At 38.5% G+C, this 15,336-nt stretch overlaps 1 protein-coding gene across 1 annotated transcript in view; it reads right to left on the reverse strand.

Annotated features, from left to right (window-relative positions):
- Nucleotides 1–5,825: 5,825 nt before the first annotated feature.
- UBE3D (ubiquitin protein ligase E3D) overlaps nucleotides 5,826–15,336 on the reverse strand; it is a 138,021-nt gene continuing 128,510 nt past the window's right edge. Inside the window, exon 10 of the mRNA XM_069488257.1 lies at nucleotides 5,826–6,385. Within this exon, the coding sequence (XP_069344358.1) occupies nucleotides 6,365–6,385 (21 nt within the window). The 3' untranslated portion in view covers nucleotides 5,826–6,364. The remainder of the gene's footprint in view (nucleotides 6,386–15,336) is intronic.

Below are 15,336 nucleotides of genomic sequence, written 5' to 3' on the forward strand. Positions count from 1 at the left end.
CATGTTGTGCTTGAGCCCTGAAAATTCAGAAGAAAGGAGAAGGCTCTCTAGCCTCATGTCAGCATTCAACACTTTCCACAATCTAACAAGGACTCTTTCCTATTTTATAATTCACTGTCCCATCTCAATTCCTCCCTTCTTGTGGAATGTTCTTACCATTCCCAAATAACATTCCTTCCAGTGTCATCGTGTTCCTATCCTTCCAGATCTTAACCATCACTTAGGACCCACATAAAATCCTGCCCATCCAGACAAGGATGTCTTCTCTGACTGCATTCATTGGGAGGGACCTCTTTGAACCACAGCCCTTGGGGTCCACACCAGTTGTTGGGCATCATTCCTCACTGCTTTGCAGGCTTATCTTCCTACGTGTTTTTTCTCACTTCTATTCTAAATTTTAATCCTGTCCAAAGCAAGATGTAATGATACTACACATTTCAGAAACACTGTATTGTTTGTGTAAGGAACATAATTGCTGTGGCGTAGCCACAGGTGGCAGCCCATGTTTATGAAGAGGGCATCCTTGGCTTGATAGAATAAAGCAGGGGAACAAATAAACAAGCATTGAAACTGGTTCTTCTAAAATTGCCAGGAGCAATTGTCACAGGGCTGGAAAGACACATAGGAAATGTGTTTTATGGATCAAGTTCTCTTTGTTTTCTCTAGTGATTTCTAACACATGCATTTTCAGTTTACTGGTGATTCCTTTACAAATTTAAAAAATATATTTCAACTTAATTTTTTCCTAATATCAACATCTTTTGCCTGTGCTAGACAAAGTGCCTGTGCTTGGCCACTTTTTCTTTTCTTCTTGACATCATCGCTTCTCAGATTGTATCGAATTAAAATGTAGAATTTTATTTCAATTCGTTTGTTACACTATGCACCTTATTTCAAGAATTCTTAACACTGGCACTAAACTTTATAGTCACATTAACAGTTTAGAGAATTTATAGTGCCTTTTATTGAGTTTATTATTCAGAATGCCTGTATTTGGAGGAGTCAGGGGAGTTATTACTGTAACTGAATCAAATTTTTTTTTTTTTTTTCAGAAAAGGATAGTGGATGGTATACTTTCTGAGCCCAATATGTATTATTATAGAACATAAAACTAATGATGACTAATTTTTGTATTTATATCACCTTCCTGTGAGGAGAAAGTTTCAAGCGAAGGCTCCACACAGTTACCAACCCTTAAATCTTGATTCAGGAAAGGGAGTACAACAGTGACCAAGGCTGGAACTTCTGGCTCATTTTCCTAGAAACAGTATTGCTTAGGGAAGGGACAGAGAGGGGGTGGAAGATGTAAAGGGTGGTACAGATGAGAGAGATCTTTCTCCCCAAGGACTTGTTCCCTGTACTTGTTTCTGGTGAAAAAATAAAGAAGATTCCATTATTTTGTGGGCACTTACAAAGTGCTTTGTTTCTAGTTTCATTCCCAGCTTAAATTTGCAGGAAGCTCTGCTATATCTTCCTTATGCCTGGAAGGGGCTGGGCAAAGGGTAACGAGCCCTATTTTTCTTGAGTTTAGGAAAAGTCCAGTCAGAACCTCCATATAGGGAATCTGCTGCTACTGTTTTAAATTAAGTTATTCTCAGTGTTCACGATTTTGGTATTTTTAGTAGTTATATTGCAATTTGCAACCAAAACATACATACATATAGAGTATGTATAAACAAATCATGGCAATAAAAATCACTCTTATCTTTTTGTTTCCAAAACAAGTAATATGAGAAAAAAAGTTTTAGTTCATGAAAGGTTAAAAGAGATCAAATAAAAATATTAAAATATTTATAGAAAGGAACTAATTGGGCCAGGCATAGTAGGGGATGAAGATAAATAAGGAAAATATAGTCATCAATTCTCATTTTGATCAGAAAGGCTGCTGAAGGTCACAAGTGGGTCTACTAAGAGACAGAAAAAGGACACAAATCCTGCACTCTGCTTATTGCACCTTGTAACCAAAGGACCTTAGAATAAATTTTGCCCTGAAAATGGGTCTCTTATCTATAACAGGATTGAGAACAAATTGGTTTAGTTTCCAGAATGAAAATGAAGCTATATTTTTAAAAGAATAGTGGTACACATACAGTAGTAACTTTCATCAGGTGTGGGACAGGTGGGGGGTGGAGGGGATGGTTGTATTCACACCTAATGGGTGCGGTGAGCACCGTCTGGGGGATGGACATGCTTGAAGCTCTGATTGGGGTGAGGCAAAGGCAATATATGTAACCTAAACATTTGTACTCCCATAATATGCTGAAATAAAAAAAATTTCCTAGTGGCCACATTAAAAAAAAGTATAACTAAAAAAAAAGAATAGTGGTACATGTTGGATGCTTTCTTAAATATTTTGAGCATATGTGCTTATCTTTCTTCTTAAAACTAGAGAATTTACCTCTTAAAATGACTCATTTCCATTTAACTTCCTCCTATTTTTCCCCTCAGATTAAAGATTGATGATGAGATTGAAGTATCTCAAGATGCAAACAAAAGGAAAGTGTTACATTAACTCACATCGAGTGGTCTTGGGCATTTGAGATTTAAGAATCTGTAGAACTCTCAGACAAGCATTTAGTGAGAACCACCCCTCTGATGTGTAAAATAAATGGTGATTCTTTTCTAACTACAGACTAAGATGTACCAGTCATCCCTACAGTCCTGAATTACTATGAAATGTGGGTCCCAATTAATCTTTGTTACATATGAGGCACAAAAACAAATGTTCAGGGACAACATGGAGCCTGGCTTTATCTATCATGCAAAACTATTTAATGCTGTCAGCATTTTTTGCTACAGTGGCTACTGAGCAGGCTTAATTACCAAAGGGCCTATGCAAGACCAATTACATCAGAGTGTCTGGTTCGGGTTGGGTTCTTTTTCTGGAATCAATGGAATCAAACAAGCTTTGCTATTGGTGGATCCTTGTTTAGTTAACCTTCTTTAGGCAAAACAATAAAGGCTATGGCTTGTATGCAATGTGCTAACATTTAATAATGTAGCATTACACTCTTGATGGAACTATCTTGACAATTTATGGTACCAAAGATATATATATATATATATATATATGTATGTATATATATACATATACTTGAAGCTCAATATAGACATTCCTGTCTGAAATAGCACCTCCTTTCCCTCTTCTTTTACCCATCTTTTTCTTATTCTGCTTATTATTTTCAGAAATTATATATTTTATAATATAGCGATTTTTTGATAAAATATAGTACTTTTTTTGTCTGCTCTCCCATAAGAATGTAAGGTCCACTGAGTGCAGGGACTTATCTTATTGTCTCTACCTGCAGTACTATGCCCGACATGTCGTCGGCATCCAACAGAAGGTTAACACGGTCTATCTACTGTAATTTTGTTGTAATTTAATATGAGGTGAGCATGATTTTGCAGAACCACTTATTTACAGCAATTTTTGGAGATACAAAAAATGAACTGGAAATGTGGTGTTTTACTAAGAGGTCCTTGGTAACGCCCTGGACGTACGTTAGCATTCCTCAGTGCCGTTATCTAGGAGTGCTACCGAATAGCTTCTGGAATTATACTCACAAGATACAGGAGGCGAATATGGAATGACTTCCAAGGCTCAGCATCAATATTGCACATCCCATTTCGACTCTTTCCAGCCCGCCTAGCATGGTTTGAAACTAAATTTAAATGTCTTCAACACTGGCTGTCTCTGTCTCTCACTACGTGTCTCTCTCTCTCTCTCACACGCACATACATATGCACATAGCAATTTTCTCTTTATTGTGACAAAGAGAAAAAGATAGAAAGACCCCCGTTTCCCCTCTCCTTCCACTCCCCGTGGCGCAAAAGTAGACTCTCACAGGTTCAGACACGGTGCCCCCTCAGACCTACCCAGCGACTGGATGTTAAGAGCTCACTTTGAGCCTTGGCTCAGCTGGGCTGGCAATTCCCTTCCCAACCGTGATAGACCTAAGAGGTCTGTTGAGCTTGAGAACTTCACCTTAAGATTTTAAGTTGCATGACAGATGCAATTTCAAACATGCAACTGCAGTCTGTAGCCTGCCTGCCGTGCAGGTGTGCGCGTGTGCGTGCGCGTGCATGTGCTTGCGCATGCGTTTCAAGACCTCCCCTTACACCTGCCCCTCAGAGCTTCTCATGGTCACTCCCCCTCCGCTCCTCACATTGTGCCATCAGAAAAGAGGTTGGCTTGGTTCCTCCTACAACCCCAGACAGGGGTGAGGGGGTTTCATTACATTTGACTCAACTTGATTTTGATAGGGAGACAAGGTTAGTAAATTAGGATATTCTTCCAGCTGGATTTTTTGAGCAGTACTGTCATCTTTTGAATCATGAGCACCTTCAGCATCTAAACTGTAAACTACCTTACTATGATCTTGGCTTCTTTCTCCCCAAAGGAGAAAAACTACCGCAGAAGGAAATTCTTTTTTATGCACAGGATGAATTCTGCTTCATCCGATTTATTCTAATCTCCAATGTTAGATCAACACAAACTGACCACTAAGAAATAGTCACACACAAAGGTATTCATTGTGAGTGTATTCCTTTGTTAAAACAACAGTATACTGAGGCCAGGCCACATGCCAAAAGACACAGATTTTGTATAACCTGTGTCATGGGCAATATACAACTCTAGACAGTCACCAAATCTTGTTTGTCAGACAACATCTTCTACAGCAGTGGTTCTCAACTGGAGTCAGTTTTGTCAATCACAGCAATATATGCTGACATTTTGGTTGTCACAAGTGGGAATGGAAGACGGGGCTGTGCTAATGGGCATCTGGTGGGTACAGACCAGGGTGCTGCTAAACATCTTCCGAGGCACAGGGATGTCTCCCACAACAAAGAGCTACCCAGGCCAAAATGTACAGTGTAGAAGTTGAGAAACCCTGCTCTGTACCAACAGATAGGAATCTAAAGCATGAAAAGTCAGCATGGTGCTTGGAAGCATAGTAGCTTAAGTGAAGCCAAACTAATTCTCCTTTATGGCTGTGAGCCTTGGACATATCACTAAGAACTTCAGTGTTTCAAACTGTGCTTAATAAAATGACTCTGCAGGATCAAACAGATGGATTTTATTCCTATGTCAGTCCACCGGTTACAGAATTTAGAGTGCTATACCACTGCTCTGCTAATAGAACAAATGTTTTGGTTGAACTACAAGGAAGAAGAAATCCAGGAAGATTCACCAAATCATAATGCCAGTGACACCTGTGTGAAGAATGTCAGAAAACTTGGGGATGGATAACTCAGGTTAGGTAGCGGGTGACCTGCAGGCTAGGACTAATGCCCAAAGGCTTGAGGAGCAGCAGGGGCAGTTGTGAAACCACAGACTGTCCTCCCGAATGTGAGCACAAAAGAAAGATGTCAGAGAGATATAGATCAACTCTCCGGCAGAAGAGGTGGATCCGTGGGGCTCCAGTCCCAGCTTTGATGCTAGCTGTGTGATTCTAGGTAAGTCTCAGATCTTCTCTATAAAACCAGGAGCTGCCTTCCTCTCCCAGTCTAATATAATGACAATAAAATGTGAAATAAACAAATGACCGTGGTAAAAAAACAAACAAAACTAGGAGCTGGCCTGTGCTCTGTAGGATTCCCTCCAGCCCTGTCATTCTCACTCAGTGGCTGCCTCCCACCTGCTCTGGTACTCAGGGGTTCAGACAACTCTGTAACAGGATGCCACTGAAGTATATTTATTAATTTGCAACAGTGTATGGTAAAGAAAATAAAGAACAAAAGGGGCACATGCACATTTGCATAAATGGGAAAACCTTTAATTTGATAATCGTTCATTCAACAAAGAACTCCTGAGCATCTACTCTGAATAAAGTATAAAAAACATCCAGTATTTTTCTGTTTAAAAATTTGTTTTAAACGATCCTGAGAAGCTCTGTAAAGGTTTATTTCTTGGGATTTACAGCAGTTAACATTCAGTTCCACCAGTGAAGTTCCTCACTGCATTCCACACAGGACAGATGGGCCTCCTTTAGCTAATAATCCTTCCAGGTGGTGCTGACACAGCACATATTTGAATATTCCTCTCTGTGGGAAATAGAGATGTAACTTCTATACTTATCTTAACCTGCTGACGACCTGCTACTATGACTTTCTTCACAGTGCTGGGTTTTCAAAGATCTAAAGTGAACTATTCTCTTAGAGAATATACACAAACAAGCAAACCGAAAACTTCAATGCCACACTCTCATCTGCAGCTCTGGTTCTTGTCTTTGTAATCGCTCTCATTCTGCAGCTCTGGTTCTTGTCTTTGTAATCGATGCCCACGGAGCTGACTGTTGGCCTTCACAGTGCTCCGTGCCAGAGAGCTGTCTGCCTTGGGAAGAGAATGCCTTGGTTCCAACAGTTACATCCTCAAAAAGGCCACCTGGAAAAGAAGAAAAGCCCACAAAGCTTTACTTCGATGACATGATGAAATGGCTGCAGGCACATCAAATCAGAATCAGGTCAGTCTGGTCAATAAGGATGCTGATCTAAAAAGAAAAATGACTCCTACTGCAGCCAGACATTGCATTTTATAGCAAGAGCCAATTAGTCTTTTTTTAATGAACCTTATAGTAATTAAAATGATTCACATGCACTTTAAAGGTAAAAACATAAAGTTTTAATTGACACTAAAGTTACATTGCCATGAAGTAATCCAGTCCTCTTTCCCATTGGTTCACAACTACTGATTTGGACTTTCCATAAGCAGAATTCTGAGTCTCGAAGATTCCTAGGCAATTCCAGGTCCTCATCCCTGTCAGTAATTACACCAGTCCCTCCCCAGGTAGGTCATGCTGATACTTTTAATCACATTCAACTATACTGTGTTTGTCAGTAGCAATTCATCTTAAAACCTAGTGTTTAAAAAATTTAATTCATACAGGCTTACGTGCAAAATATTTCCAGGCTGTTTAATGAGGCCCAGATCAAATGCAGCTCTTTTCCCAATAGTTTTGGCAACAGTGAAACAAAGTCAATCATAAATGTTTAGAAAGTTTTAGTTCAGAGGTGACAATTAATTGGGAACTGGGACAACATGAGGAAGACACCCAAATGTAAAGCAGAGATAAAGATGTGGGAGGCTTGGAGAGCTCATACTAGGCCGTTTTCAGGGGGAAAGGGTAAGCAACAGAAGTAAAAATATTCTGCTCTTAGAGATATATGGGCACCTGTCAACAACATCAGGAAAGGTGATTCCTAAATCCCCAAATGCGGTCAAACGAGGCATGTATTTAATGATCCCTGTTAAAGGGAAAGGAAAAACGAATGGTCAGGTAGGGCAGAAAGCAACTGTTTTATGTTGAGTAATTCAGAGGGATGTTACTCTTCAGAGAGTGCTGGTAAGAAAGGCACTGCTGAGTTGCCATATCAACTTCCTGCTGAGTTTCTGTATCAAGAAAACACCAAAGTGGAAGGAGCAGGCAAAGAAGAAAGGTTAAAATTCCTAAACAAAATGTAAACACAAGCCTCAAGGGTTCATTGTGAAGCTCAAATGAGATAACGGTTATGAAAGATCCATGTGTCCCCACCCCCACTCCTGTCTCTCAGCTGATAACAGGTCTCTCAGCTGATAACAGATATCAGAAGCCCACGAATATACCAGATGGGAGGGGGGTGTTCAAGAGAGGCCAGTGGGGCCCATTAGGGAATGACAATAGAATTACAGGGGAAGAGAGACCAGAGGTCCTTATGTCTGACTGTGGGCCCAGTGTAGGTGGCGTCCCTGACAGGTGATATTCCGCTTCTGTGAACCAGTTTACAGGGACAGAAAGCTCACAACTGTGCCAAGAAGACAATGCCACTGCTTATATTCAGAAACAGGAAGATAATCGATGAAAACCAGTTATCTCTTTTTTAATTCTGAAAATTGTTATGTCATGGAGTATTCCAACCAGTACTCAGCATAAGGATAACAATGATAAATGTCCTCATGACAATGGGTAAGAAATTTAGCTCTGGAATCATACAGAATAGTGATTCTCAACTGGGGGTGATCTTGCCCACCAGGAGACATTCAGCAGTGTCTGGAGACATTTTTGGTTGCCAAAAATAGTTGGGAGGGGTGCTGCGAAATATACTACAATGCGCAGACAGCCTCTAGAGCAAAGATTTATCAGCTAGCCTCTTTCAACCTTTCCTCATCTGCAAAATGGGAATTATAGAAGGACCTATTTGAAATTTGTAAAACACTTTATAGTATATTAAGCCTATTTTGACTCCTTTCTTTTCTCCTCAGCATAGCCCTACAATTTAGTAAAGCAGGCATTTGAAACTTTGTATTACAAATGAGGAAAGAAAAGCTCAGAAAAATGAAGTAAATTGCTCATATAGCTATGCTGTTAAGTGACAATGGTGGGCTTAGAAAGAAACTGATTTCTAATCCACGCTTTTCCCACCATAACTTTACAGATGAATGAGAGAAAACTATAGAGGCTTAGGGTCTTTCAATCTTCGGTATTGCCTCAAATCACAAAAGATTTCTTTTGCATGCCTGTGAATATGAACTCAAAATAGAGAACAACTACACAAGAGGCTAAGCTGATTAAATTAATGCAAAATGGAGCCCCCCCACCAAAAAATAGACAGTTTAAAACTTGGCCTAGTATGTCATTTTTTTATCTCTAGTTTTTATAGTTTCACCTGCTGAGGACATTATATATTTTTCAGGACATAAGAGAAACTGCAATCATCCTTAGGAAAAGGTACTGTACCAATGCATTTTTAAAAAATTGGTGTTAACATATTTCAAATGCTGATTTTGTGTTCCCTACCATTTATCCATGACAGGAAAAATTGCTTCCCATAACTGCTATTTATTTTAAGAGAGGATAATTTTATTTTGTTCTACTGCACTGAGAAAGACCTCTGTATTTCATCCTTTTAGTTTTATTCACCAAAGTAAGAGAGTATATGAGTACAGCTGCAGCTTGCGGCTCTGTTGGTTGTTACATTTCTGGAATATATAGTTACAAAGTATAAATAATTATTTTAAAAACGGAAGATTATATGAGTGCAGCTGCAGCTTGCGGCTCTGTTGGTTGTTACATTTCTGGAATATATAGTTACAAATTATAAATAATTATTTTAAAAAACGGAAGGCGGAACTCTTTCCTGTTGGCTGCATGATTTGACTCTGAGTTCTGTGCACCTGAATATGGACACTTGGGAATGGAAAGGGGGAGAGGGCATTAAGATATGTAAAAATAATGTCTCTGCTTTGAGTCATCATCTAAAACCAATCTTCCTAATCCACAATTATCAGGGCCAGGCTGATGTAATCGTTGACCAAATGTTAAGTTTATAATACACTTGTGTGGTATGTTAAACATTTTTAAATGTTTTTTTACCTTAGTTAAAAAAATTATGTTCACTTCTTCCTCAACATAGATTTGGAATTTCAATCAATAAAAAGATATGCTGTCAAGGCAGGCTGTACAAGGTAAAAATGACCTTTTTAAAAAAAAAAACAAAAAAAACCACATAAGTGCTTTGGGGTGTGCTAACCAAGACAGATAAAACTATAAAATTATGGAAAATGTTAGTTTCATAATAATTATAGGCATTAGAAAGGAATCTTTATAATAAGTAGCAGAGCCATACACAAATGTTCCTTTTAAAGGGGCATCACTGACTTAAAAAAATAAAAAATAAGACTATGCTTTAAATAATGTATTTTTTGTCTAGGTACAGTTCCTGTTCAAAATTGTATTCTGCAATAGACTGCTTTTATGGCATGCAAAAGGAGAGTTTATGCTTTATATTATAAAATATACTTTTTAAAATCCAGTTTCTAGGATCCAAATTTGATTTACAAAATAAAATATAAAAATAAATGTAAAAACAAAAATAAATAATAAAAAATAACTTTTTTCTAGGATTTTATCAAACATATTTGATGTCTTAAAATAAGAAAAATAACATTGTGATTAAGTAGTTTTTATTAACTCACTAAATTCAGCATTAATTAGGCCCATGTTGATGACACCTGGACTCAACTTTTTGCGTTAGATAAATACTAAAAGATACTCCTCTCTCCGGGCAGGCAGGGTGGCTTCATTCATATAACTCACTCAACAGTTAGTACCTCCTATGTGGCACTGATTGTCCCAGCCACAGGCCACACTGAGAACAGAGTCCCTCCTCATGCTAACATGAGGGTGGGGGAGGCAGTCAAGTAATGGTGGTGATTCTAATAAGGTGGAATAAGTTTCAGATGGACACCTAACACCTCCTGGGAGAAAAAAAGACTATACTTGGGTTATGAAAGCAAGAGAGCCTTCCGAGGCAGTAACCTGAAGGAGGTGATTATTACTCTAATTATGTACGAATCCTGTGTTGGCAAGGATGGGCCATAAAACCTGGCATGGCAGAGTTTGGCACACGCTTGTTCCCACGAAAAGATGCGGGTGCGGGCTTGCTAAATAAATTACTTGCAAACAGGAAGGACAGCACAAAAGACCAAAAATGTGAGAAGCAGTCCAATGAGGAAGATGATTTTGTCCCTCTAAATTGGCAACAAATATGTGTATACTTAACTGGGGACAGAAACACTAGACTAAGGGACATCAGTGCATATCCTTCCAATCCCCAGAAGTTCTGCACAAATTCTGTAAGAACTTATAAAGAGTAGAGAGAAAGAAAAGATAGATGTCTATAAATCCATTTAAACTTTCACCTTGTATTTTCTTTCTTTTTTTGGATATATTGTTTATTGAAGGATTACTAATGAATAAGTACATAAAATGTACTAGTTTTAAGGTACAATTTTTTATATATGTATACAGTGCAACTATCGCCTACATCATGAATGGAATTTTTATTTTATATACAAATGCCATGCTATTTATCACATAATGTCTCATAAATATTGCATTCTCTACTATGTATTTCATAAATATAAACCTTGTATTTTCTTTAAGCCACAATGCACTATGATAATTTACATATAACTAAAAAGCCTGTTGATTTTCATCTACCTGGCAAACAGTTAGCTAAGCCCAGCTATGTTTTCTAGCTGACATCTAGGTTGAAGGCCAGCAGTGACACAGGATGAGAAGTACCCTAAGAGAGATACGTGTGGAGGGGAGAGAAGAGGACCACTGGTCCCTCTCCATCTCCAGATGGGGCTGAAAATATGGACCAATGAAGCACTTAGGGGTCTTGATACTATTCTTCAACAAAGCAAGTCAATTCTAGGCATAAGCTTCTCATCACCTCTTTCGGAATAAGCAGACTGTGGACAGCATTGTTGGCATTGGATAGTGCTTTTGTAACACTGTAGTGAACAAGCAGTTCCAATGCTCCCAGTCATATGAAGCAAATCCAGTAACTTTACTAATGATACAGCAAACCCATAGGGCACACATTTATATAGCAATAGTCTTCAGGTGTTACATAAAAATATATTGCCTCAAGCACAAAATGTTTGTAAGGAAATAATTCTCAGATACCAATATGGGTGGGTGTTAAAACACATGACATAAAACAGCTCACTCATATATCAAAAGGTCCTTTTAATTTCCCATTTCTACAGAATATCTGTAGGAGGGAACTTGGCAGAAGGGGCCAGTGGCACCACTGTAGCCCTAGACTAGAGTGGTGTTTGGAAAATCACCTCTGTGCTGCCCCATTGGCGATGTGCCTCTGACCACACAAGTATATTCAGAAATAGAGTTACTTTCAGTGGTTTGAGGAGGGTTGATTTTAGCAGCAAAACCATTTTAATATATTATATTTAAAGGAAGCCATGCTCGCTCTTACCTTAAGGTTGAGAAGCATGGCTGTTGAAGACGACAATACACTTAGGATATCAGTACAATTAGAAATGCTAGGAGAGGCCATGAACCCACATACTGGGTAACAAAACAGCTTTCCCCAGCAGATGCCTGGCTTCTGTCATTTAAACAGAATTATTTCAGTGATAATTTTTAAATTCCTATTTTAGTTATAAATATGAATTTTTCTAAGGTCCATAATTCAGGTACGTAAGTGCAGAATTCTGTTGAGTAGGAAGAACAGCACAAGGTGATCTACCACACTTATTAGGAAAAGGGCTAAGGAAGGTCATAGCTGCCTCTGAAAATTGTCCTGGATAATTTTATCTTAGACCTGAACAGTCTTATTTCTGTCGCATGGAATGCAATAAGTTCTTTACTGCAATTATTAAAACTCAGAGAAATCAAGACTTGTATTGCTTACTGTAATTTCTGTTTAAATAACTGATTTATGATTCTATGAATTATAAACTTAAAAATACAGAAAGGCACAAAAAAAGAAAAATAAAATTTTTGTAGCTACATTACTCAGGGAAAACTACTACTGTTAACGCTTTGGATATATCTTTCTAGATTTTTATTTTCTATGTATAAGTGGACATTTCTATATATGCTGTTTTTTAATATATAGCTTTTTGAAACCTAATATATTATGTTAATTTTCGCCTAACAATATTCTTCTATGATAGTTTTAATGGTTGAATTATATTTTACTACCTATCTGTATCACTGAAGAAGGAAAGAAAAAGGACAAATGCATACGTATTTCACCAGAAAGCAAATTTGAGGAGTTTTGGGGGGGACTAGGGGATGGCAGTATCGACTGTTAGGGCCATAGAGCACTTTAAAACAACCTCGCCCAGTGGTTCTCTGGTGTTGTCTCTGGGCCAGCATCACTGGCATCACTTGGGAACTTGTTAGAAAGGCAAATTACCACACCCACTCCAGACTCTGAATCAGAAATTCTAGGGTGGGGACCAGCAAGCGGTGTGTGAACAGGCTGCTGATTGCTGCTGATTGCTAGGGTTTGAGAGCCACTGATCCAGTCCAGCCACATTATACAGCCAAGGAACTGTCCTGGAAAAGGTGACTGACTTAATCTGAAGTGGCACAGCTAATTAGAAGAAGGCTCAAACTCGGGTCTTCTAACTCCCACTCCAAAGCCTTTACTTCTAGCCTAGTGCCAACTGAAGGTGCTGGTCTGGGGGTCCAAAAATCCTTTCAAAAAAACATTTTTTTCCCTCTAGCCTCTAGAAGACAATAAACTTGTCAAGCAAGGGAGAAAGAAACTATGTCCAGCACTGTTTCCTGATATTAATAAAGGAGGTTGGGCTTAATGTTGACAAAAGGAGAGCTGAGCCCTTCTTGTTATTTAGAAACTGAATGGGCCAGTATCTCAAACCAAGCTTCCACATAAAGCTAGTCTGTTAAGAGTTAAGTGAATGAATTTGTGGGGGGTACGTAGGGGGTGCATCTGACATGCTCTGATGTAGCATGTGATTAGACTGTGGCGTATCATACATGACTAGACTCTTCTCTATGTCTAGCCGCTCCACATGGGTCTCTTTAGCAACATTATTTGGTTAGTTCAGGTAACCGAAAGCTGACAAAGAAACTGAATCTTCCATACATTGCTGGGGGAATGTAAAATGGTACTGCCATCCTGGTAAACAGTTTGGCAATTTCTTTTGAAACTAAACATGTAATTACTACATGACCCATCAATTGCAGTTTTGGAATTTGTCCCAGAGAAACAGAAACTTATGTTCACACAAAAACTTATACACGAATGTTTATGGCAGCGTTCTTTTAATAGCCAGAAACTGGAATGAGCCCAGGTGAATGGCTGCACAAACCGTGGTACATCCATACCATGGAATATTGCCCAGCCGTAAAGAGCAGCAAACGACTGACACACACAACTTGGAAAAATCTCCAGGGAATCATGCCAAGTTTAAAAAGCCAATCTCAGAAGGTTATATGCTGTATAATTCCATTTATATGAAATTTTTGAAATAATAAACTTTTACAAATTGAGGAGAGAGTAGTGATTATTGGCATTAGGGATGGCAGGGAGAGGAGTGTGTGATTGTGTGACAGCAACAGGAGGGATCCCTGTGTTGATGGAACTGTTCAGTGTCTTGACTGTGGTGGTGGATACACAAATATATTCAGGTGATAAAACTGTGTAGAACTTAATACACACAATACACGCACACACAAATTGCCAGAAGTAAAACTGGGGCAATCTGAGTATGATCGGAGGGATTGTATCCCTGCCAATACCCTGGTTGTGATATTGCATTATAGTTCAGTAAAATGTTACCACGGGGGGAAACAGGGCAAAGGAATACAGTTTTGTATTATTTCTTACAACTACAGGTAAATCTACAAAATTATCTCAAAAATTTCAAGTAAAAATAGTGCTATAATACTTGGTAAATGATCTTGTCTAGTATTTATCAATCTGGCTACCTATGGCTATGTGTAGCCTTGAGATACACTGTTCAAAGTCTTATACTGATGCTCTGGTCAATGTGTCACTGGGATCCCATTTTCCCCAGTGGAATGACCTCAGGAAGGCAGTGAGTGAAGTCTGGAAAGCGCCCTGAAGCAGAGGCTACAGTAAGACAGAACATCATTGTATTAAACAGCGGGTGGGCTGACAGCCTGGCATTAAAGGATTAAGTTAAATACTCTAACACCTTAAATCTTAGGTTGTATATGGAGTACTTATTCTAAGTAGTCTACTAAGTCCACCTTTTTGCTTTCTTATTGCCCTGGAATAAATAATGAGGATAGATTTTGGCATTTTTAAAAACTCAAAATGCCACAGATTTTCTACATAGGCACTCAATAAATATTTTTTGCAGACTGAATACATTTAAACTGAAACTCTAATTTTAATTTTTTTTTTTTTTGGAGACGAATCTCACTCTGTCACCTTGGGTAGAGTGTGCAGTGGCATCATCACAGCTCACTGAACCTCAAACTCCTGGATTCAAGTGATCAGCCACTTGAGTAGCCTCAGCCGCTTGAGTAGCTGGGACTACAGGTGTGTGCACCACCACACCCAGCTAATTTTTTCCATTTTTGGTAGAGACAGGGTCTCACTCTTGCTCAGGCTGGTCTCTAACTCCTGATCTCAAGGGATCCTCTTGCCTGGGCCTCCCAGAGTGTTAGGATTACAGGTGTGAGCCACCGCGCCTGGTCTAATTTTAACCTTAAAAGTGATATTACCTTACAAAATGTTTAGGAAAACAGAAAAAAGAAAGATATGCTATAATACCCTAACAAAGTTATCATTTGGGTCTATTTTCCATATAATTTTAAGAAGTTTTTTTTCATATTGCTTATCATATGTGCACATTTTTAATGATAAATATTTTTACATGATACTCATTAAGTCTTTGTTCTTACTTTAATTGCTGCAAAATAGTCCATCATTACTTAATCCATTACAAACTTAAATTGCTGCCAGTTTTGTTAAGATCATATATAATACAGATATAATTATTGTCATGTTTCTAGAGTTTTTTCCCCATATTTTGGAATATTC

Source organism: Eulemur rufifrons, chromosome 15, assembly GCF_041146395.1.
Source record: "Eulemur rufifrons isolate Redbay chromosome 15, OSU_ERuf_1, whole genome shotgun sequence".
NCBI lineage: Eukaryota > Metazoa > Chordata > Mammalia > Primates > Lemuridae > Eulemur > Eulemur rufifrons.